Source organism: Apteryx rowi, unplaced genomic scaffold, assembly GCF_003343035.1.
Source record: "Apteryx rowi isolate R43461 unplaced genomic scaffold, aptRow1 scaffold_338, whole genome shotgun sequence".
Lineage (NCBI taxonomy): Eukaryota > Metazoa > Chordata > Aves > Apterygiformes > Apterygidae > Apteryx > Apteryx rowi.
Genome location: NW_020449841.1, coordinates 780,981 through 804,055, shown reverse-complemented (window position 1 = coordinate 804,055; position 23,075 = coordinate 780,981). Strand labels below are relative to the sequence as shown.

The 23,075-nt window shown below is 42.5% G+C and overlaps 1 protein-coding gene across 15 annotated transcripts in view; it reads right to left on the bottom strand.

Annotated features, from left to right (window-relative positions):
* ENOX2 (ecto-NOX disulfide-thiol exchanger 2) overlaps positions 1-23,075 on the bottom strand; it is a 68,102-nt gene that overhangs the window by 3,550 nt on the left and 41,477 nt on the right. For 9 of the 15 annotated variants that reach the window (XR_003254586.1, XM_026072108.1, XM_026072103.1 and 6 more), the window contains 8 exons: positions 22,616-22,828; positions 20,932-21,038; positions 13,231-13,345; positions 8,473-8,654; positions 5,733-5,840; positions 4,596-4,652; positions 3,261-3,369; positions 1,312-1,472 (listed from right to left, as the gene is read on the bottom strand). Coding sequence is in view for 14 of the 15 variants with exons in the window: in XM_026072108.1 (XP_025927893.1) it covers positions 1,312-1,472; positions 3,261-3,369; positions 4,596-4,652; positions 5,733-5,840; positions 8,473-8,654; positions 13,231-13,345; positions 20,932-21,038; positions 22,616-22,828 (1,052 nt within the window). In the remaining variant the exon portion in view is untranslated. Of the gene's footprint in view, positions 1-1,311; positions 1,473-1,502; positions 1,926-3,260; positions 3,370-4,595; positions 4,653-4,677; positions 4,816-5,732; positions 5,841-6,515; positions 6,668-8,472; positions 8,655-13,230; positions 13,346-20,931; positions 21,039-22,615; positions 22,829-23,075 lie in introns of those variants that run through there. The other 6 variants (XM_026072104.1, XM_026072105.1, XM_026072106.1 and 3 more) reach the window with 6 other exon arrangements.

Genomic DNA, 23,075 nt, shown 5'->3' with positions numbered 1-23,075 from the left:
CCCATAAGTGGGGAGGCACACACACAGACACACCACTTCCTCACGCCCAAAGTTCTGCTAGACTTTAAAAACAATGTCCCCCACTAACACCTAGCTCTCACAGTAATAAAGCTTAAGACAAGGCAGCCAAGATGTAGCTTGAAGAACAAACAGCAGGACCTCCTTTCAAGTGACCACGTGCAAAAGACTGCTGAAAGTTAGCAAGCTGACGAGTTTGCCAGAGCGTCAGGGAACAATAAGAGATTTGTGACATTCCAGAGAGGTTAAATAACCTGTTTTTCAGAGGTGGTTTGCTGCTGAGCCTAATGTAGAAACTTCTGGTAACATGAAGTGCTTTTCTACACTGCAGATCCCAACGAGGAAGTGTTAGATGTCAGATGAAATATAAGGTGGCATTTCTTTAAGAACTCCAAAGAAAAACAAAGGCAGCTGTTTGCCTCTTAGACAAATTCAGAACTAATATGAAAAGAAAATATTACATCCATCATTAAACTAAAGGGCTGGAGTGAGCCTGGGAAAATACAGGCCAGCAAGCCTCACTTTCTTAGAACAGGAAAAATTAAACAGTAAGCTATAAACAAAAGCAGCTGAAAAAGCTCCAGTTGCAACAGATGATTCCTATAATGGCAAATCTCCTATTCTTGGAGCACTTTAAGGAAGACAAGAGAAGAACAGTAGAGTAAAAGATCAAGATGTAATTTGCTTTCAAAACCTTCAAAACCCTTTGCAAGTTCCCTGTCTACTCTCATAAGCAGTCTGAAGCCATCAGTACATAGAAGTACTGCATGAAACAGCAGCTCCTCATTGTAACAAGGAAAATGCACAAGTGCTCTTTTTGCTATCACCCTTCTTGACCCCCCACACCAAGTGCTTGCTCCCTCCACTTGGCCTGCTCTAGAGCCCAGACCTCTGTGGCAGGGACTGCAATTCAATGCTTATGCTTCTGTAGTTTAAAGGCCCTTGCACAGCATCCTCCTAAAAACAACTTCACTTACAACATCAAAACAGAGACAGAAAAGGCTACATGACGAGAAACATGAAAAAAAACGTTGTGCATAGAGGCAAAAACCCACGGTGACTGTTTAGTTTAGAGAGAAGATACACAGTGGCATGGCAGACGTTATAAAATAATAAATAGTACAAAAGAGGTTAAAATTAAGCTGTGTAAGGGCCAAGCCAGAAGCTGGAAGGAAAGTTCAGCCTCCTTTTTGCCCTCTTCCAGTAAATTCTTCCACAGTTAAGACTAGTTCTTACTGTCCAAACCCCCATAAACAGGGAGGCAATGATCCTCTTTACCCAAGCCACACAGACCTTACCAGTTGGACTCAAGAGTACAAACATCCTGCCCGAGTTTGCTCGAGGAGATGGAAATATCAGTGACCGTACCTTGCTGTCCAGCCGCTGCAGGTAGGAACAGATATACTCTATGCTGGCTCCAAACGGGTGCACATGAAGAAATGTTGAAATTATTCCTGGGGAAAGAACACCACAAGCATTCTCTTGAGACAAGAGCCAGCTGAGAACACCAGCACTCTGCCACTGCCACCACAGCACATGGGGGTGTTTTGCAGGGGGTTTTGGTTTTAAATACCTTAAATACCTTAATACCTTAAATACCTAGCTTGGCCCAGTGGCTGCAAAGGAAACAACAGCTACCAATGCAGCTGGTTAGCCCTTAAAATAGGCCTCACCATTTCTCACTCCTTGGAGAGTGCTGGTAACATGCCCACAGACAAACCATGCTGAGATTCAGCAAGGGGTTACCATCAACATGGGGATAGAGAGCTCAAGGAGAAGGAAAGCGTGTGACATACTGGGTTCAGTCTCCCTCACGTCCACATGCTCTTTGCCCTGAAGCTCCTGAAGATATGAGAAGGGGGACAGCAGCAGTGGTATGTGTGTCCCATCCCAAAAGCATTGGAGCACTCAGATTAAAGGAGGAAAAAAATAAATAAATAAAAATAAAAGCAACCCAAGTTTTCTTGGTGTCACACAGAGGCTTCTTTCCAGCTCATTGCCAGTACTGTGCATCAAAAAGACTGACTTGTATTTCTCACCATCATCTGCAGGAAAAGATAGTGCCCATGATCTTTCTCCAAAGCTCCCCTCTCCCAGCCCATGATCTGGCACAAACAGATCCACTGGACAGTAGTAAATGATTTCTCGTTAATCAAATGTAGAGGCATGGCTAAGGGCAACTGCGCTGAGTGACAAGGAACCAAAGAAACTCTTCCGTAAGGCTAGAATTTCTGCTCCCCCTTTTCAGTGTTCCAGAAAATCTATCCAGTGCCAAAGCTTTRGGCTGAAAGCCCGTTCAACTTTAGACCCAGTGGGGACTAACTTTAACAACACGTTGCCCAAATAAAAGGTCAGGGCCAATGTATACAGTTCCGGGGACAGGACATGACCCAGAATGACCAGGCTAATGGCTGGTTGACAACATTCACCTCTTGATTTATGCTGCTTGTTTTGACACTTGGTGCAGTTTGTAGCACAGTGTTAGGCTATTTTTCATCATTACTAGAAATAACAAAGGGAAAAGGAGATAAAAAGGATAGTACATATGCCTACACTGTAAATCAGAGGTCATCAATCCCTTTGTAACTAAGCATCACTTGAAAGTGCTGGCAATGTTTCACATTTCACTGAGCCAGGCCCTCCCCTCTTTGCCACCTTTCTCTATCCTTTCTTCTCCTCTGGCTACAGCTTCTAAAGCCAGGAGATCTTATCCGTTGGGGGTCTGTGGCACACTGTGCCTCATCTGATGGTGTGCCTCATTGCTGTCTGGGTCCACAAATGTCATCCACAAACTACAAGGTGCTGCAATGCTCAGGCTGGTTAAAGTCTAACAGTCCATGACACTGCTTAGGATCCTGTGAAGTGGATCTGGCCCTAACTGAATGCGGACAGACCCTGCTCCATAACTTACACCTTCAGTGACACCTCCCCGCAGAGCTACTTGCACTCCAGTACATGCTGAACTATCACTACACACAAGCCCACTTTACATGTGCATGTTACTGAGCGAAAGGTGCATGACACAAGGTTTCCACATGAGCAATGCACAAGGTGAAACCCTGACCCCACCAAAGCCAGCAGTCTTCCTTGATTCCAGGATTCCCCCTCTCTGTTGGCATAACCAAAGAAAAGAACACAGCTGGTGGGAGCTGCAACGTCACTTTGAAGTAATTCCTGCACAGTTCAGATCCCTAGCAGTGTCACTAAGCTCATCAAAAGACCCACTGTCCCCTTGGTCTTACCAACTAATAGAGCTTCTCGTTCAGATTTCACAGGACTATTGCTCAATGTCTTCTCAGCTGGACATTCCTTTTCCTGGCTGCATGCACAAATCCTGGATGTATCGCTCTCCTGCAAAAACCAGCAGGGTCCATTCCCCATACCAACAACACAGCAGGCATTCTTATACACCAAACAGCACTTCAGTAGTACTTGACAGAGCCTACATTTTTGTTTCCCTGTTTCTATGAGTCACTGCATTCATTGCATTGCTGCATCTATTTTGCAAAATGCCTCCAGCAAAGCATAGTGGATGTTCATGTTGCTGTTGAAACATTTCTGAATACCAAGCTATATGAAAGCCCAAGAAGTTAAGTAAGATGCCACAACATGCACTTCACCATTCCTAGCTCACTGGTATGTCGCCTGCTCTACAAGGGCCTATCGTTCTGTTTTACCAGTTTATAAAGGAAGCTTTGCAGTGACTAATTGAGACACATGTTTATTTTTCAGAAGTCTAAACTGAGGCAATATGATTAATCCAGTGCCCATTGACTGCAAAGGGTTTGGGATCCGACTGTCTTTGACTTGAGTTTGCGGTACTGTATTAAAACAGAATTTTGCCTAATTTACTAACCCCAAAATAAATGCATGACTACCAGCAATTCAAAGACTTGGTGCTTGCACTAAAAAGTGTGATTTTTTATTTTTATTTTTTATTCCTAAGCTGTATCCTGAATTCCAGTGGTCTGAGTGCTATAGACACGTATAATTGGAAACAGCCTCCAGTCACTAGTGAAATGGACTGGAGTTGAGCCAATAACAAAGATAGAATGAAATGGTCCCCTGGGTTTGCTTTGCTTCTTATGCCAGTACAATTTTGAATTACATAGTACTGAAACTGTGCAGTCCTGCACTAAGTAGGCTACAGCTTGCTTCTGCAGGAGAAAACAAGGTTCTGCACTCTGAGGAAGTGGTGCTAGCTTCAAACAGATGCAGGGGCTGCGATTCAGCCAGTAGCGTTTTATCGGAAATGCACTGCCCGCTTTTTCTTGGAAATCCAACGGCTATATATGAAGGCTAGCTGAAATAACAGTGCAACAAGTTATCTGCCACACCAAAGGCCATTTCTACACCAGTGTTGCACACATTTACTATTCTTCCAGCCAGAAGCTGGTAGCGATGGATAACTGAATGCTTTGAGTTTGTATAATTATATATACACTCTGTATGTACCATGCTTATACACTTCACAACAAATTAGACTAAGGAATTACTCATTTTACCATGAGGTGTCCACTACTTCCTTCAGCAAGATGCTTCAACTGAAGTAGCAGAAAAGAAACTTTTTGACTTACGTTTCCTTGACAATCAATCGCATCTCTCTCCTTGTCCTCTTCATCTGCTAGGCTTTGCTATGTATGATTGAAGAAAAGGGAAAGATTACCGATGATTCCTTTTGTATATCCCAGGGGTAGAAGTTTAATTCAGCTCTTGAAACTGCCCTATTTCTGTTCTTTGATATCAGGCACTGAAGCTCCTACGCTGGAAATTACTGGGACTCAAATTCTCCTTTAACTAGTAGAAAGACAAATATTTATCATCTTCCCCAGCACATGGCATGAAACAGTAGGGATAAGGTTTGAAAATCAGAAAAGAGCCTATCTGTTTCCTTAGCAGTGGGCTCTACAGTCATCAGTGAGAAGTGGTGTTCTGTAATGTCTCTTTTCTATCCTGAGGTACATGAATAACTGAGTACATGTTATAGAGGAGACTATTACCAAGCAAGTTGAGATTGACATGTGGGTCCATAATCAAAACAGAGTAGACCACAGCTGAGCAGAAATAGTACCTATCCATGACACCAATGTCTGCTAACATCTCAACTTTTTCCACTCTCAGACTGCAAAACTGAGTTATGTGCCACAAGGATTTAAGTCATCAGCAAGAAGACATTAAAAAAAAAAAAAAAAAAGCGCAACAGAACAAGATACAGAATCTGCTAATGTAAAAACTTTAATTTTAAATGTTTTTGTCAGTTCCCTGCATTAAATCCAACAAGTATATTATAAATACTACTAAAAACTTTAAATTCATTAGAACTTTATGGATCAACTCAAAACATCTTTAAAATGCAAATCTAAAATCAATGTTTGATAACTGAGTCTTTTCCTATCTTTTAAAATGTAGCGTACAGAAAAAACACATTTCCCCAGCAATACTGATGTGAACTATAAAACAAGAACTAATCTGTTATTGATATAATTGCTTATGTAGACTGTCTCACTCTAATAATGAAGCAATCAGCAAGTCTACTACTCCTATAAATCCTCCAATTAAGCATGTAAATTTTTCTTGCTTTCTAAAGACCACTGCTTCTAAACCAAGGCTAGGTATCTTCTACACTTCTGTCCTTCACTGCACTCATGATGAAATATGAAATCCAAGGACTGCATTTACTACTGAGAATAAGGATGCACTGAGATTGCACATACCTGCTCCTTAAGGGTTTCGAATAATGTTTCTATTTTTAGTTTGTCTTCTCTCACTTTTTCTAGCTCGGCTTCTCTCTTTTTATATTCATCTTGCACTTTCAGAAGATGCTGGAAGAGAAAAGTTAAACACAGTTTGCATCCCATCTTTCATATTTCACTATTTAAAGAATATAAATTGAATTACCACTCTTCCATGAAGACCAGATAGATCATATTCAGAACAATTAAAAGGTTATGTATATAAAAGGAAGAAATCTTTTCAACAAACCACCTTGGGATATTCTTTGCCTGTTAGTTTATGCAAGAAAATGCAACTTTGGTTGGTAAACATGGGGCAGTAATTCCATAATCACCAAACCACTGCCATCCCTGAAATAAAGCATGTGTTGTGCATTAGACTGGGGAACCGATCCATATTACAGCAAGATGTTCCTCTCCTGCAGTCTGGTTCATTGTATGGCTGTACCAACAGCCAGCAAATGGGAGGGAGTAGCATAGACAAACAAGTGACCTGGCGAAGCTGCCTTAAAGCCTTCCTAGAACTCTGGTGCCACGTTAACCAAACTGTCTTGCAATTTAAGAAAATATTCCAAAACAGCTAGTAGATGGGGAGACTTGTGCTGTAATTTGCACAATTCTGCATAACAGAAAAATATGATGACTGCTCCCACACCCTGGGCATCTGCCTACCGATGCAGGATGCTCGCAACAAACACCACAACAAGCTGTGCATGCTCTTGGCTAGCAAAGCTAATAAGAAAGACTGGGCAGTGAATCACAAACCTCATCTTAGAGGTGAGCAGAAGACATTTCTCAAGCCCAACCTGGTGTCCATCAAGAAGACCCAAATGGTGGTTGTGGGTGTGACAGCCTGCTTTGAGAGTGAACTTGTACTCTTGGATGTGTCCATAGTGGAAGCACACAAGTACAGAGACCTAATTGAACAAACCAAGAATCTGACACAGGCCACAGAGGACAAGTATGACAGATCTCCCATCGGAGCTAGAGGAAATCAGTACGCAAACTGCTACCAGCACTGGGCCTCTCAGAGAGAGGCAAGGCCAGTCACCAAGCTGTCCAGCAAACAAGCCCTGATCTTCTCCACTGACATTACAACCATCTTTGTGAACGTAAGAAGGACAGGTGACCAGGGCTCTACCCAAGGCCAAAAGACTAATTCACTTATTATCCTGATCTTTTCAGGACACTTACCACATGGACTTGGACTGGGTCAGACAAGCCACCTTTAATAATAATTCGAAAGAGGCTCCTTTTAAGGTAGTGTTCATTAATGCTGTGTAACATACTAGTTTAATAGTGAGATATGCTCATTTTCCTCATGGTTAAGCTTGGGTTCCAGGACACACAACAATTTGTTACATTTGCACCTGCTTCCTAATTACACAAATTGAGAACAGAATAAAATACCAAAACCTTAAGACCTTATTAAGGAGAAAACATTTAAATACTGATGTAACTAAGCTCCTAGCTCAGTAGTTTTCCGAAGTCCAATCAGGAATTGTAAACACATTTCAGTCAGTCCTTTCCTCCATACTTAAAACATCCCCAATCAGTCATTTACTTTAGCTTTTTTCTCCCTCAACTAGCAAAATAATGATTCATAACACTACTCATTAATAAAACTACAAACAAACAGCATCTTTTTGCATCAGGACAGCTCCTCCAGACTATTCTTCCAGCACCATTTATCTGGGCAGTTTCAAGAACTGGATTAAACTTCTACCCCTGAGATATACGAAAGGAAGCCTGGTTCCTGCAGGCTGGTTGGCTGGAAGACTCCTTCCAAGCTATTTCTTCTACCGTAATGGTCTGGGGTAGTTTGGTCTTCAGCAGTCCAGTTCGTTTCCCTGCAGATGGAGAGCTTTTCTCATGCAGCAGCTGCTAACCTTTGGAGGCTAGTGTCAAAAGCAGGAAAGATAGCAGTTTTGTCTTACTCTTCCTGAAGGAGAATTGTCGGTATTTCAAAAAAAGACAAAGAACAGGTTGTAACGAACACCTCCCCCTCCCCCCCCTTTTTTTTTTTTTAAAGCAGAGTTACTAATCACTCCGACTGATCCTCAGAGCCCTTCCCATTTACGCACTGCAAGGTTGCTGGCTTAGCCTCTTTGAAAAGTAAAGACTTCCAAGGAGTCTGGTCCTGGGCTGTTTGTTTACAGAAAGATTCATTTGCCACTTAAATGATGGTTACAGTGGGATAAAAGTAAATCTTACCTATCTGACACCTGCAGAAAGGAAAATCTGTTATGTCCTGAAATTCTTGTCACTTCCTCCCTCCCAGAAAGATCACAATGACTTGAGAAGGCTTTTCCTACAAGCTCCAGTGCTGCAAACACCAGTGCCTTCAGCACATACCTCAGGTTCATCCAGTGCACTATCACAGCCTTCACACTGGCTCTGCAGATTATGTTAACTAAATGGTTAACTGAACTACTATATCCTCCATATGTTTTGGATATCAGTCTGGCTTCATACCCCAGGAGCTAATGTTGAGGTTTACAAGGACCCAAAACACTTGATATTCAGCCCAGGGAAATTCCAAAGAACATCATAAGCCCTAAACATTTCTGTGAGAATGAAAATCCAGTAAGCTTCAGAAAAGGAGTTTCTGAGCTGTCTTTGCCACCCTCTTTCCTGCATATGCTGGTTACCAGCACTCATGGATGAATGTTCTCACATGGTTACTATAGCAAGACCATAGCTATAGAAAAGCACAGACTACCTGCTGCATTCCCTGCAAAGCCTGCTGGAGGAGCTTCAGCTGCTGCTCTTTAGTTGTGTCTTCATCTCTGTTTGCTTTGCCCTGCTCTTGCTTTAGCAGTTCTACCTCATTCCGGTAGGCATCCAGCTGCCAGCGCAGACTGTCATTTTCTTCTTTCAGGGCTTCCACCTGCGATACCAGTGCTGGAGAAAAAGGCAGGTAGGGATGGAAGGTCAAAGAGCTGTGATTAAGATCTCCCTCTGCACTCTACTCTAGTGCACAGTGGGCAGAGTACTCAGTGGCTCCCAAATCCCAATCACAAACCCAAGGTACCAACATTAATTTCTCCCAACCACTGTTTGTGGCATCTGTTTAGAACACAAGCTCCTCTGGGCAAAGACCATTTCTCAGTAGTAAAAGCAGCATTAAGTTGGCGGTGGAGGGGGAGGAAGAAGAGAAAAGAACACACTGGGGTAAAATGACCATGCAGACAAGGAAGTAGTAGGTTCCCAAACAAGCAAAGCTGACAGACTCCACGACATCCTTCTACTGCCATCCTCAGTCAGAAGAGCATCCCCATGAAGCCAAGGGATGAAACATATATCTGCTTGGTGGTTGCACAGAGCTCAATAAATTTATGAATGGGATTCTACTACACTATTGCTGCAAAGACAGCTTCAGCAGGTTTCAGAATGTACCCGTTATACGGAGGGCACATCCTGACATCCCACAGCCATGCTTTATACCTCTACTACTTGGGCCATGGTCGTAGGCTGCTGAGGTGAATTCAAACACTGTACTTGGAAGACAGTCAAGACAGTCCCATTTCCCCAGCTGCTTGCTGCCTGGGAACAAGGTGGGTTTCATCTAACTCTTCTCACTCATTCTCCAGCAAATGAAACCTTGTTGGGCCCCACTCTACATATTTACACATTTCCAAAAGAAGAACAGCCAGCACTATTCAGTAGCGCAAAAACTGCTTTGCTTGTATCGGATAACCAAGGGGAAAAATAACTTGACAGATCTGGACAGAAAAGGCAGTTTCTCGGGTGAGCTCCAGTAACACTGAATGCAAAGAACTGACATGGACTTTAATCAGGCAAAAGCAATGGCTTTATTATTTGTCAGTCAGATCTATTCTCTGCGCCCATTCACCATTGGGCCACACAGAGCAGGAGCCAAGGAAGGGGATTATATAAGCTGCCCTAACAGTTGAAAGATATACATATAACCATGCCTGCAGCTGCATTGGTCAGTTTAGGAAATGTGACAGGGATGTGGAAGCACCTTTGGGGAAGAAGAATCTTCAAGTGAAAAACAGAAAACCTCCCAAGCAGAACAATGGCAATGGGAAACATGCCTGAAAATCACAGAAACATGAGTGTAGTTGGCAAGATTTGGATCTATTTGACAGTTAAATGCTCCTGTAACAGCAGAAAAAGGTCACAGTGCTTTTGAGACAGTGAGTTGGTGGGGCAGGGGTGCTCCTGTTTATTTCAGGAAAGGAAATTAGAGAGCAGAAAAGACTAGATGTTTTTGGCAAAAATCTTTGTAGAACAGGGCACTTCAGTCTTCCGAGACAAAAGACAGCTTAGAGACAAACTATATTGTTTAGGACAAAGACAAGGACCTGGCTGCTTCTCTTTAGACCAGCTAAGCAAAATATGATGAGCAAGTCTGAAACCTTTAGAGTCTGCCAAAACAGACCATAATTTTGCTTGGAGGGGAGCAGGGGCTGAAAAATGCTTTGGAGGCATGCAAAAATCATTAATTCAGCTTGCACAGAAAGGTTGCTAGGGTGGGTTCATCCCAGGCTTTCATCCAGAGAAGATAAACTGGAAGCAATCTTGATTCAAGATTTTTCTAACTCCTTTAAGACATGATAGCAGGAAGACAGAGACCAGGATAGAAACCTTAAAACTGTCAGACAAGGAGACAGAAGACAGTGAGTGAATCCAAATGACTCATGGAGGTGGGACAGGATGGAGAGACAGCCCCTGTCAGATCCTAATGGGTACAGCAAGGCAGATCCCATACCAGCACAGGTCACCAACCTAGTAAGGATGCAGAAGACATGAGAACTCAACAGCTGGTGTCCCTTGTCATCTATGACACCTGAAGGAATCCCAGAGTGTCCAATTGGATACAAGTATCTTCATGCCTTCATGCTTGGCAGACCTTTTGGACACACATCCTGATGCCTGACTACTGGATAGATTACTTGGGGACATGTTTTGATGCTTGTGAGCATGTGACTACAAAAGCATTTGTGTGAACCAGTGAAATCAATTTTGCTCTGGTTCCCTAATAAAATAATAATAATATCCTCCCCTTGTAAAAAAGCTGGCATTGAGATTTGCTACACTGTTGTTACAGCATCAGAACATTATTTCCTGCACAATCTTCACAGTGACATTTCCTAATCTGAATGTTTGACTTTGTAACCTCAAAATCCAGAAAAGGCCTTCAATACATTTCTGGACTATTCAGCTTTTATTTCCTGCATGCAAGTATCAAACCCCTAGCATGTGACAGTGGCTAGGGAACACTGAGCACAGAGTAAAGATAGAACACAGCTAAAAATACACTCAGACAAATAAAATTATACAGGAGGAAGCAAATAAAAATACACAGAAGTTCTTAATTTTAAGTGAAGGGTTTTCTAGTGGAATGATCACTAACCCCCATTAAGCATGTGCCAGACAGAATCCAGTTTTTTAAAGATACAGCTGATATACAAGACAGGAGAGAAAACTGCTCTGAAATAACTTGTCAGGGTGTTTCCCCTGTAGTAAACATATGTGAGGAAGACAGTCATGCTGTTGGTGCTAGAGATTCAAGGAGGGGAAAAAAAGCAGCAGTTATACACTGGTATCAGTTATTTGAGCCTGGATCCATTCCAGAAAACCAGACAGAGGGAGAAGGGATATTTGGACAGTGTAGTTCTCGCGTTAGCACCAGCATTTGAAGTTGTATGACCCAGGAGCACTCAGCTCACCACAGAGCCCTGCACTGAGACTACAGCCATGTCCACCACCGCGCACCTTCACCACAGTCTCTCCAAATGCTGCTATTGGCCCATCTGCTGCTCAGAGCACCACCGCAATCCAGCACCTTAGGATGTTACTGTGCAAACGGGTCTCAGGTGCTGTGCAGACATCACCAGTGTGCTGAAACGGGACAGCGCAGGTCAACAGCAGCATGGCTGCAGAAGCAGCAAGTCCAGCCACGTGCTGCTGTGTCTACACCACTCTGCTCATCCAGCTCCTYCATGCACGGCTCTATGGACTGCAGGTTCCCTGGGGACTGCAATTCAGACATAGCTTTAGGTCACTCTGACCATCACAGGTGAGGAGGGACGAGCACTGGCTACAGCACCAGGCACTGAGAAGAAAACAATTCCAGCACCTTCAGTATTGGACCTAGTTCTCTTCCTGCTAGAGCAACTGTGTGTGCACACGAGCAGGTTATCATTGAACAGCTAGTGTAGCAACTTGCTGCACAGAGACTGGATTACACAGCCATCTGGGTGTACTGCAGCTAAGAGCTCAGGAAAGAAGCATCTCCCACTGCAGACTGTGGTGGACTTAAGCTCTTCCTTTGTCAGGATGAGGTTTGTCCCTCCTGGGAATCCCAACCATCCCACCACACTCAGCAGTCAATATTAGGAATGGGAAAATTGGTAAGGAGAAATACTTTGATGGAAAACTACTCAGATAAAAAAAATGAAGCTTCCTCAAAACCAGATTATTCCACTGAAATATCTTCTAAAGGAAAAAGTTATAAGATTTTGTTCTGGGAAGATATATTGGCCGCTGTTTTGCTGTGTTCTCTGTGGACTTTGTACCAAATAAGTGTGTTAAAGTATTATTTTATGTGTAATAGGGACATGAAACAGGAATCAAAGGATTTTTATAAAGCAAGTTGCCTTGATTAAAAGAAAACATCTTGCATGTTCTAAAATAATTTCTCAAAACTTCTGGGGTGGAACGTTTGAAGGGTTTAACATTCATTATGAATTATCTTGGAAAAGTTTCAAAATATTGGAATTTTCTATGGAGAAACCGTGCTTATCTCTAATAGCAAGCTTTCCTTCAGGGAACAATAAAGAATAAAATCCAGGATACTGCAAAGCAAAAGTCCACAGCAGTTTCCATCACAGGGAGTGAGGGGAACAACGTGAAGGCAGGAGAGCAAGAGACAGGGCTGTGGCAGGCTGAGGAAAGGATTTTGTGACCCAGACTCTACACACTCACAATGATTTAAAACAACAGTATTAATTTAGGAGAAAAATTTTGGCAAGCTCAAGTCTGAAGCTGCAGTAAGAACAAGAATGTAGAATTCTGAGAGATATGGAAAGGGGAGATGGATAATATAGGAGATTGCTCCAGCAGTTAACTTACTTCAGTAGGATATGACAAAAAAAGAACAGGCAATGACAGGAATTTGGAGCATTACAACCACACACAAAAACATATGTGAAAGGAATAACTGAGAAGGCAGGAGTTAAATGGGGCCATGACAAATGTATGTAAAATAACACCTGGTTGGGAGAAAGGCCCTCTGTTCTCTCTGCCTCATAACATATAACAAAGTGGACAGTCAATAAAAACTGGAAAATGACAAATTCAAATCCAAAAACAGAAGAGTGTTTTATATATATGAGATTAGATTGTAGGACTTGCTGCTATAGGATGTCTTAAAAGCAAATTCAAAAAGGGACCAGAGGGTTGGAAGAACAGCAACAATAGGCAGGGAAGAGCAGGGAAATGATTTTACCTGATTCTTCTGTTTCTTTCATCTCTGATGGATCTTCTATTTCATCATCAGACATTTCCATTTCCTCCTCCCTTCGAATACCCATTAGTTCATCATTATGAATGTTACGAATTTCCTACAGTTCAGAAAGCAGAGTTTTTTAAATACAGGTTGTAAGGAACACATTGGCTGGATAAAGTGATGCTGAAATCTAGGTCTGCAAACAAAACAACTCCATGATACAAGAAAGGAGAAGTGAGAGAAATTTTTGGCATAAACTATTAAATCAAGGACAATGTCTAGTGTGAATTAATCTGCCAGTACTGCTGGCATTACTGACTCTTCCATCTCCCTTCTACTCCTTGCTGGATTCCTACCACGCTCTCCTGCTCATTACCTCTTCCTAGTGATGTTCCTTTCTCACATACACAGCACCTGCTGTTAACAGGCACGTCTTCCTGGCATTTCTTTCTCCTGCCATACAAGGTATCCTGCACCTTCCCAAGCACTGCCTGGCCAGGCACCTCTTTTGCCTTGCTGCAGCATGTCTGTCCCCTAGTGCCACTCCACTCCTCTCCTCGCTGCTACATGCCTCTGCCATGCAGCTGCATGGCTACAACAACACACAACCCACCTGAGACGGAGGTCATACCAGTTAGAAGAGGGAATTGCAAGTAAACGTGTAGAGGCCAGAGACTGCCCAGCTGTCTCCGTACTCGTACCAAACCTGGTAAGCTTCAAAGCTTCTCTCCCTTCTGCCCCTGTGCCTGCCACCAACGCTAAGCTTTGCACCACACTGACTCTTCCTCCCGCCACTGGAATCCTCTTCACTCTCTGTCATGGCCTTGGTCCACATGAGGGATAAGAGGAAGAGAACAGAACAAAGATATTGCCTATGTTGGCCACCAAACCACACCAGGTCCTGCTTCACATGTCTGTGCTCTTCCCAGTCTTTTCACCTCATACAAGAGGAGCCAGGCAACCTCACCTGCTCTTCACAAGATCCCCCACTCTGTCCTCTGCTCAGGCTAACTCACATCAGGCACAGTGACAGAGCTCTGCACATCACGCACCATTTACAAGACAAGGAAATATCTAACTCCCATCTCCCTTCTCTCTGCAGATCAGGACAAGAAATATTCAGAAAGCAATGAGCAAATATTCCAGGAGATGGAGAGGCCAAAAATACTTACTAGAGGTCAGTGTAGGCTGCCAAGTGTCTCTACCCCATGTCAGTTTACCAGAATTTCACTTAGATTATACATCCCAGGAGAACAGACAGAGAAGACTTACTTATTTAATAAAAAGGACATCCAGCTCTTTTCAGGTTTTACTCTAAACACCCTGCAGCGTTCAGAAAACCTGCTTGCCAGTGCCAAGGACACCTCCACTGAGAGTAGCCAATAGGGGGGAACAAACATGCTTTTAGCTCAGAGAAATGGAGACCTTTGGGACAACAATGTGGAAAGGGTATGAACAATGAGGTCCCTGAGCATGCTACACTTAGAGCTGGCTACACTTCCAAAAGAACTGCTGCCTGCCTTTGAAACAAAATAGAAAGTTGCAGCTGGGTTGAAGTCCAAAGAAAAATCTTCCCACTGTCTTCAACTGACTCTGCCCAACAGCTAAGATCCTAAGAAGGCCTTGAAATTGGAAAAGCCTCCACAAAGCAGAGCATGCAGAGGGGCCAGGCGTGGCTTGACCACACAGCAAGATGGGCCACTGTTTATCACTACCCTGAGCAAGCAGGCCAGGGCTGCTCAGCATCCAAAGGGGAACCCTGGATGGGAGAGGGAAAAGCATCAAAGATGCTGAATGCTCAAGTGAGACCCTTCCTAAGCAAGGAAATAAGCTGGCTGGTAGCTACCATAGCATAATGTTTCACCAGGTCTCAAGCTGCCACAGCTCTTTAATGAAGCACACTCAGCTGCAGCACATGCCCGCACTGGTTGGCAAAACTGCATTAAATCATCACTGACAGAGTACTAAAAGTAAAACCCTAGCCCAGCCCAATGACTCCCCAACACACACCCCCRTTCCCTGAGCTGCCCTTACACTTTCATCTGATGCCATGACCTGTGGAATAATTAAATTCTGCCAAACCCTGGACCGGTATGATGCATATTCTGGGTCACCTCCATTTAAGAAAAGACCCTAATCTGGGGGAGAATAGCATGCTGAGCCAGACAGCAAGTCTTCCTGAAACGCACCACACCACTGGTCTCACAGCCTCTTTACACTGGAAGAACTTACCTTGGAACAAAAGACAGCTCCAAATGGAGAGAGAGCTCCCACCCCGGTCATGGTAAGCAATCTCAGGTAAGCAGAAAAGAAAACAAGAATGCTAGGACTCAAAGCAAAAAAAAAAAAAAAAAAAAAAAAAAAAAATCAGGCTCTCCAACAACTGCCTTATCAGGTATAAAACAAAACATGAGCTCCTCCTTTAGCTCCAAAGAAAGGTTCGACTAAGTGGGCTTCTGAAAGAAAGTCCCAGAAGTGCGACCTCATGGCAAGAATCACAACTGCAAGCTTCCCAGGAGGGAACAGTCATTTAGAGTTTTCCAAAGTTGTGCAATCTCTATCATCTGCTTTTTACCAGAAGGCCAAAGGTTGGCTATTATCCAGCTTTAAAGATACCAAAATTTTTTTTCGGATTGTAGCTATGCTGAAGGGTGGCCTGCATACACACACCCCACATACTGTTTCTCCAAAAGTCATCTGTGTATCACCAACTTGTCAATTTTGCTCAAATTTACTTTTGACTTTAAATAATCTTAAAGGTGAAAGATAGCTCTTGGCTTTGCCATAATGGACTTGTTTCCAGTAAGGAACTTCAGACATGAGAGAAATGTAGAATCACAAAGATTTATATTGGAAGGGACCTCTGGAGGTCTCTAGTCCATCCCTTCCCTGTTCAAAAAAGGGCTGCCTACAAACSTAGATCAAGTTGCCCAGGGCCTTACTTAAAACTCAGCTGGCTATCTCCAAAGACCATTCACCCATCACTGCATCTTGTCCCAGGGTTGCACTGCTCTTATGGGGTAGAATTACRGCCTTAAATCTAACTGGATTTTTCCTTGCTGTGACTTGTGTCCATTGCTTCTTGCCCTCATACCATGCACCTCTGAGGAGGGATTATCCCTGCCCTCCTTGCAATCCCCTTTAGATAGTGGAAAGCTGTTGTTAGATGCCCCTTCAGCTTTCTCTTCCCCAGGTGAAACAATCCCAGCTCTCTGGGCTACAGCCTTCTACTGGACTCTCTCCAGTTCACTGACATCTCTTTTGGGGGGCAAAACTGAACACAGCACTCCAGATGTGGTATCACCAGTGCCAAGCAGAGGGGAAGAACCACTTCCCTTGACCTACTACCTCTGCTCTTGCTGATGCAGCCCTGGATGAGGTTGGCCACCTTTGCTGCAAGGGCATGTTACTGGCACATCTCCTGTGTTCTTCTCCAGGACCCTCAGGTCGTCTTTTGCAGACCTGCTACCTGGGCAGCTGGTCCCTAGCCTGTACTGCTGCACAGATCACCCTGTCCCAGGAATTTACATTTATCTTGGCTCATGCTGCCATTCAATGCAAATGTGGAAGCATATACAATACCTTCTCCCCTCTCAGGCATATGCTTAGTATGTTCCTTTCAGCTTAAATGCCTTCCTGCAAGCCACAACATTTTTAAAATTACTACAACGATTTATAAATCATATATCAAGGAAAGTATTCACTGTTCAACCCTCACTTTAAACTCAATTTCTGCTTTACCCTTACAGAGGCCATGCACAGCCTAGTACGGATGACAGATGGGGCATTTTAAATGCCTTTTTTTTTCCTAAAGCACCTGCCTCTCCTCACCACCCCTACTCTTTACTACTTGCAGGAACATCAAAGTGGCAGAGCATTTCCCATCATCTCATTTAGAAACTCTCACGTTCAGCAGACTGAGTTAGCAGCAGCTAACTCGGATCTTTAACTGAGCTAACTTAGGTTCTTTAACTCTCCCTACCAGCACACAACCATTCAACTGAGGCCACTAGAAGAGCCACATGCCTAAGAAGTTAGGTGTTACAATGCTCCCTGCTATAACATTTAAGTTTCCTCTGTGAATCAAGTCCAACTTTGTCTCTCAAAACATAGACTGGATAAATGCTGGCACTCTTTTAAAAGAACATCTCTCCAACAAAAAGTCAGCCTATGAATGAGTATTCATAGTGAGCTACACTGTTTTCATACATTGCATTTAAATACCAATGAACACGTATGCACAATAACTTGCTGTTTAACCTGCATGCAAATCAGGATTGTGATATTTCCCACTGATCAGCCTCTTTGATACAAATTTCCTGATTTATATCCTCATAAAATACAAAACACGCTCACCTAAAATTACTGAGAATTATCACAGTTTACTCTCCAGAATACTGAATGCTAACCAGTGAAGAGTAGCATGTTGATGTATACAAGTATGTCCACATTCTCATACAATTCTCATTTACCTACAATGGCTACACTGTTATAGCCCTGAGGGTATAATGTGTCACTCTAAGTACATACTCCCCACCAGGCAAGAGCAGTGTGGTAGACAAGTCTTCCAAGTAGTCAAATGAAGGTTCCTGATACAGGAAATGTAAATAGAAAACTTGATCATCTTTCTGCTTTGCAGACAAAGCTTATTGCTCTTTATTATTACATCAAGAAGGTGAAGAAAGCCAAACCCATGTCCCTATGCTTGAGATCTCTTTTTCTCTCTTGAATGAAAATGAATGATAGATGTACAATCTCTTCCCAGAAAAGCAATTTATTCTGCCTATAAATCATGTTCTTGTCTCAAATCTGTCATTTATTTATGCATTTGCAGATGGGATCTCTTGATAGAGGCTTCATCAGATACTTGATACACTCTTTTTGTGTTGGTTAATATTATACACACATCATAGTATCACTGGGTCAACATTTTATTACAAATTAACTCAGACACATACTGAGAAATAGCCTAACAACTACTACATTATAATGTATACCCTTACAGTTTACCTAGTTTAGAACCATTTTGCACCAACACTTAAGAGCACTAGATTAATTATTGTTTTACCAAAAGCAACCTTGTAAGGTCATTCCTATATGAAAGTACACTATGGAATGCTTCTTTCATTTACACGTCCTAGCTCAAATAATCTTATGCCTTTCACAGAAACTAACACTCTTCAGAAAACAACAGGCTTCTTTTTAGATGCCCATTGTCACAAGAGAACCTCCCATCATRAGCAGTAGCTACCTACTGTAACCAATAAACTCATTTAATACTGTATGTTTAATACAGGTGCATTCAGTGGAACTAACTGAATATTTTAAAATATTTTTAAAATAGTTATGTGCCATTTCTTCTCCCCTGCTGCTATTATCACTAAAGAAGAAATGATGATGCAAGTTGTGCCCTCCAGATGCATCACAACACATCATATGGCACTCAGGTGCCCCAGCCTGAGAGGACTTTGGTGCAACCAGGCCTTTAGAGTCTCTAACAGAAATCAGCATCTGAGTTGTGGGATGCAATGCTCAATGAGAGCCAAAGGATCTGAAAGATGCAAAAGTGCCCTGCAGAGCAGCTTCCAGGCACGCACTGGGGATTTGGGTGGAATTCAGGTGCTCTCAAGCTTAGGTCTCTACCATGACAAGTCTTTGAAACAGACAACAGAACATCACAGAAGAGGGATTTGAGAAGTAGTAGCTGAACGGGATTTCAGCATCACACTGCAGGATTAATGAAACAAGCTATAGTGGTAAAAGAGCTAACCTTGTTCTTCACTCGCTATTCTACTGCTTACATATTTGAGTCCTTTTCACTAGGAATTAAACACTTCAGAAGACAGGTCTCTTTTGCCACTGTCTTCACTTGGGGGCAGGGGTCAAACTGTTTCCAAACTTGCAGTTCTACCTGATCTACACAGACACATGCTTGCCCCTGTAGGATGGTCATGTGCAAGAAATACTGAGTGTGATCTAGAACAGGGAGTCACAAAAACRAGCATTTGGTTTTCCAGAGAATTACTGGGCAACATTAGGCAACCACTTCTTCACTCTGTGCCTTCACTTTCCCCACGGCACTGTCATTTCCCTATCTCAAGGGAACAAATTCATTAGTGATGGCATAGGACTCCAGAGAGTCATGCAATGAGGTCCAACAGTCAGCAATCTTTGCTTTCCAAGTCAGGAAACCAAGATAAAGAACAAAGGTCCAAAGCTATCAGACTAGGATCTCTCACCCAAACCTGACTAACTGGCACTGTGTCCGGATGAGACCCTTTTACTTGTTTACACATCTGTCATAGGAACACTTGAGACAACAGGGCCAAAAGCCCAACTTCTTTCAAATCCCTCAGCCAAGACTGCAATTTTATACTTCCAAATCGGTACTCCTAGCAAGGGTTTGTTGAATGCTGGCAACCTGCTGGGCTGGAAACCTGGTTAAGGTTATGCTGAGATGGGAAAGCATCTGCTTTGCTTTATTTTTGATACATGAAAGACAACATCATCTCCACACTGCCAGCACTGCCCCAGTAAACAAAGAATATCTCCAAACACAAAAGTATCTCCTTGCATTAGTATATTTTTCATAGCAGTTCTTTTTTACACTTCAGATACTAGTCCCATTACCTAAAAGAAGTCTTTATTGCCAGAGAGAAAAACTGATTCAAGGCCCACCCTACTTTAACTTAATGAGCAGGAAAAATACAGTCTCCTGCCTTTTCCTTCGTAACTATTCATACCCTGGGTGACAATACTTTTGCCGTCACTACGGGCATTAACCTTCCTAGGGATTAAACACATTAGTGACACTCCACAGGAGAGACCAAGAACTCTGACCAAGGGGACCCACAGAGCTCTTCTGCTGCTCTTGCTAGACCTTCATATTCCCAGAAGCACAGAAATCTCCTCCAGCTTTCCTCAGGCTAGCCAAAAGACATCCAGATGGGCCCACTGCCAGATGCAGCCAAACAATGCGATATCTCTACTGCAGAGGTGACAGAAAACGGCATGTATTTCATCCTGGACTCTAGGAACAATCTCTGGCATACCATCACTTTCCCAGAAAACAGGCTTTCTTTATCTTAAGGTTTTTTTCCCCAACATTGTGCCTGAATCAAATAGGATTCAATAATATCAAGYAAGGAACTGAGAACTATCCCTGTCTTGCAGGAACAGCAGTTTGAGTGACATTCCTCCCTCCATTGTCCCCATTCTTGCCTCCAGCTTTAAATTCTGTATTTCATTTGAAACGTCACTGTATTAGGTAAGTACACAAATATGAGGACATCCTCCCTCAAGCTTTCTGGACTGCCCAGTTGCAATTGTTTCCATCTCTCAGATCTGTCAACAGGAAAGTGATAAAAACCGGTTTCTCAGTGATGTTGTTCTATTTTTGCTCTTCACATCTCTCTAGAAATCCCTCTCACTTTAACGTTATAAATAGTGGAAGACGTACACAATAATAACTGTTGATCTACAACTTGAAACAGCATACAGAACTCAATGCATCTTTACTAGTCGCATAAATACTAAGAGCAAATTTATTACCTGGAGCACAAGAGATGACTGTATAATTCCCATCTTACACTGTTGAATTAAAATGTTACTATCTACGTGAGCATTGCGCAAAGTTAAAATTAATATCCTGACATGAAAGAGACTGTGCTGGAGGATCTAACACAATAAAAAATTACCAACCTCTGCTTGTTTGCACCACACGCTGATGTTCTTACGCTGAGCTTTCGTGAAATGGTCCCAAGCCTTTTGTTTGGAGGCAGAATGGTACACGGCCACTATCTGCTCGACTGTAGTATCAAATCAGCAGTCAAATCAGGCCAGAATATCATCCAGAGAGGGCGAACAAGAGGAGTAAAGGAGTAAAAGAGTGGAATCAGGCAGGTGGTTTGGCTAACCTTTTGTTATAACACTGTACTGTGCTGAAGCCATGCTCAGGAAAGGGACTCTGCCTGGAAAGAAAAGTGTGGACTTCACCAGGCCAGTGCCAAACACTCACAGAGTAATGACCAACTGGAAAAATTGCATCTGCTCTCAACTAGGAAAAAAGAAGGGCACACGTTGCAGCGAAAATGTTCAAATGCTCTGCGCAACACCACCAAGGAGTTTAACAGGGAACGTTTGCTCTTTAATTTGGGATGATTAAGTAAAACTGTGGAAGTTGGCACTTCAGATGTTCTTCTGCCCAATGGTTCCAGTCCTAAAGAACAGTGCCACAGCATCCCATCAATGCATACTCAAGAAAAGGGCTTCTGATATCAGCTATCAAAACTTTTCTTTTCTCTTAGGTGTATTTCTTCTAAGATGTTTTTCTAGGAGATTTGCAGAGATTTTCAGAAATGTGAAATGCCTCTCCTGGGATAAGAATTCACCCAGTGGCATAAAGCACACCTAGATGTTTTTTCACACTTGGGATGTTGTAGTAGGCATAACATGTATGAAATAAAATTGGCTCTCTGCTGCTTATACTAATAAAACTACAAGTGGCTGAGATACCAGTGGGTGTTTTACAGAAATGAGTTACATGCTGTCTATTACTACTTACTCTGCAGTGCTTACTGTATTTCCTTTTGGATCATGTGCCCATATATTTTATCATGAACACAGAGGATCAAAACTAAGTATCAAATAAGTAACAGCCCAAATAATTGAGTGTAAAACTGAAGTGAAGAACATTCACATCCTAGCCAAGGGGCTCAAAGAGACTTGGTACATTTATGGAGAAGGTAATCTTAAAGAAAGAAACAAACAAAAAAACCTAGACTTACTAAAGACTGAACATGTAAGAGGCAATGAATGGTTTGAGGAATTGTTACAAGTCAGATGCTGAAATTAATATAGCCCATGCCTCTTACTTGACTTCATGGTTAAATAAAGTACATTGGGATTTGAAAGACCCAGGTTCAAAACCTTACTCTGTATAYGGTTTTCACTGTAACTTAAGTTGTAACTTAGGTTGCTCAGAACAGGGCACTGGGAACATTCTACTGCATCCTACCTTTGGCGAATAAATCCTGCATACTTCGCTGAGGCACCAGATTACTAGGAACTTACCTTGATTGTGCACAGAGGTGCAGAATGTTGAAAAGATGACAGAATTACTAACAGACTATAATTAAAAGAGAAAAAAATTAAAAATTCATTCTCCTCTTCCCCCAGATGTGGATCTCATGTCAATAAAAAAGTACCACAAGAAACTTTTGCCAAGTTAATGTCACATGCTTATAAATGAGCTGTAGTGGCACAAAAGTGATTGCTATTTCTTTTCCTGGAACCCTTTTTGTATGGCATCTCCATGTTCCAGAAATTAAAGTGTTCTCCCCTATAACAACAGACAACCAACATTCAGTGTGGAAATATTACTCACACTGAACTAGAATCCCTGAGAGAGCAATTTTGAATTTCTCCTTAGCTTCTTCCATCTCTTTCTCATGAGTTGCTTTTTCATTCACTAGTCTGCGAATGTGGCTGTTGGCTGACTGAATCATAGAGTAGAAGTTGTTTGCAGTTCTTCTGTTCACTTCTCCACGTTCTATCCACGTTAGCAAGGTCTGTACTGCTTCTGAGAACTTTGTGTCATCTGCAGCAAGAAAGGACATCTTTTGACTGAGAAAGTACAAGGTTACCTGCACAGCTTTCAAGTGCCTTCCCTGGTACCACTGAACTGCTTACTTAGGATGGCTAATCTGGATTCCTGAAAATACAGTTATTATCTGAACACAAGACTATGAAGGGGAAGGCAAGTCACACATCAAGTTGACTGAGCAAGCTCTGTTTACTGAAGCACAGCAAAAGAGATGAGAACGAACTGCTGGAAATCTACTGAA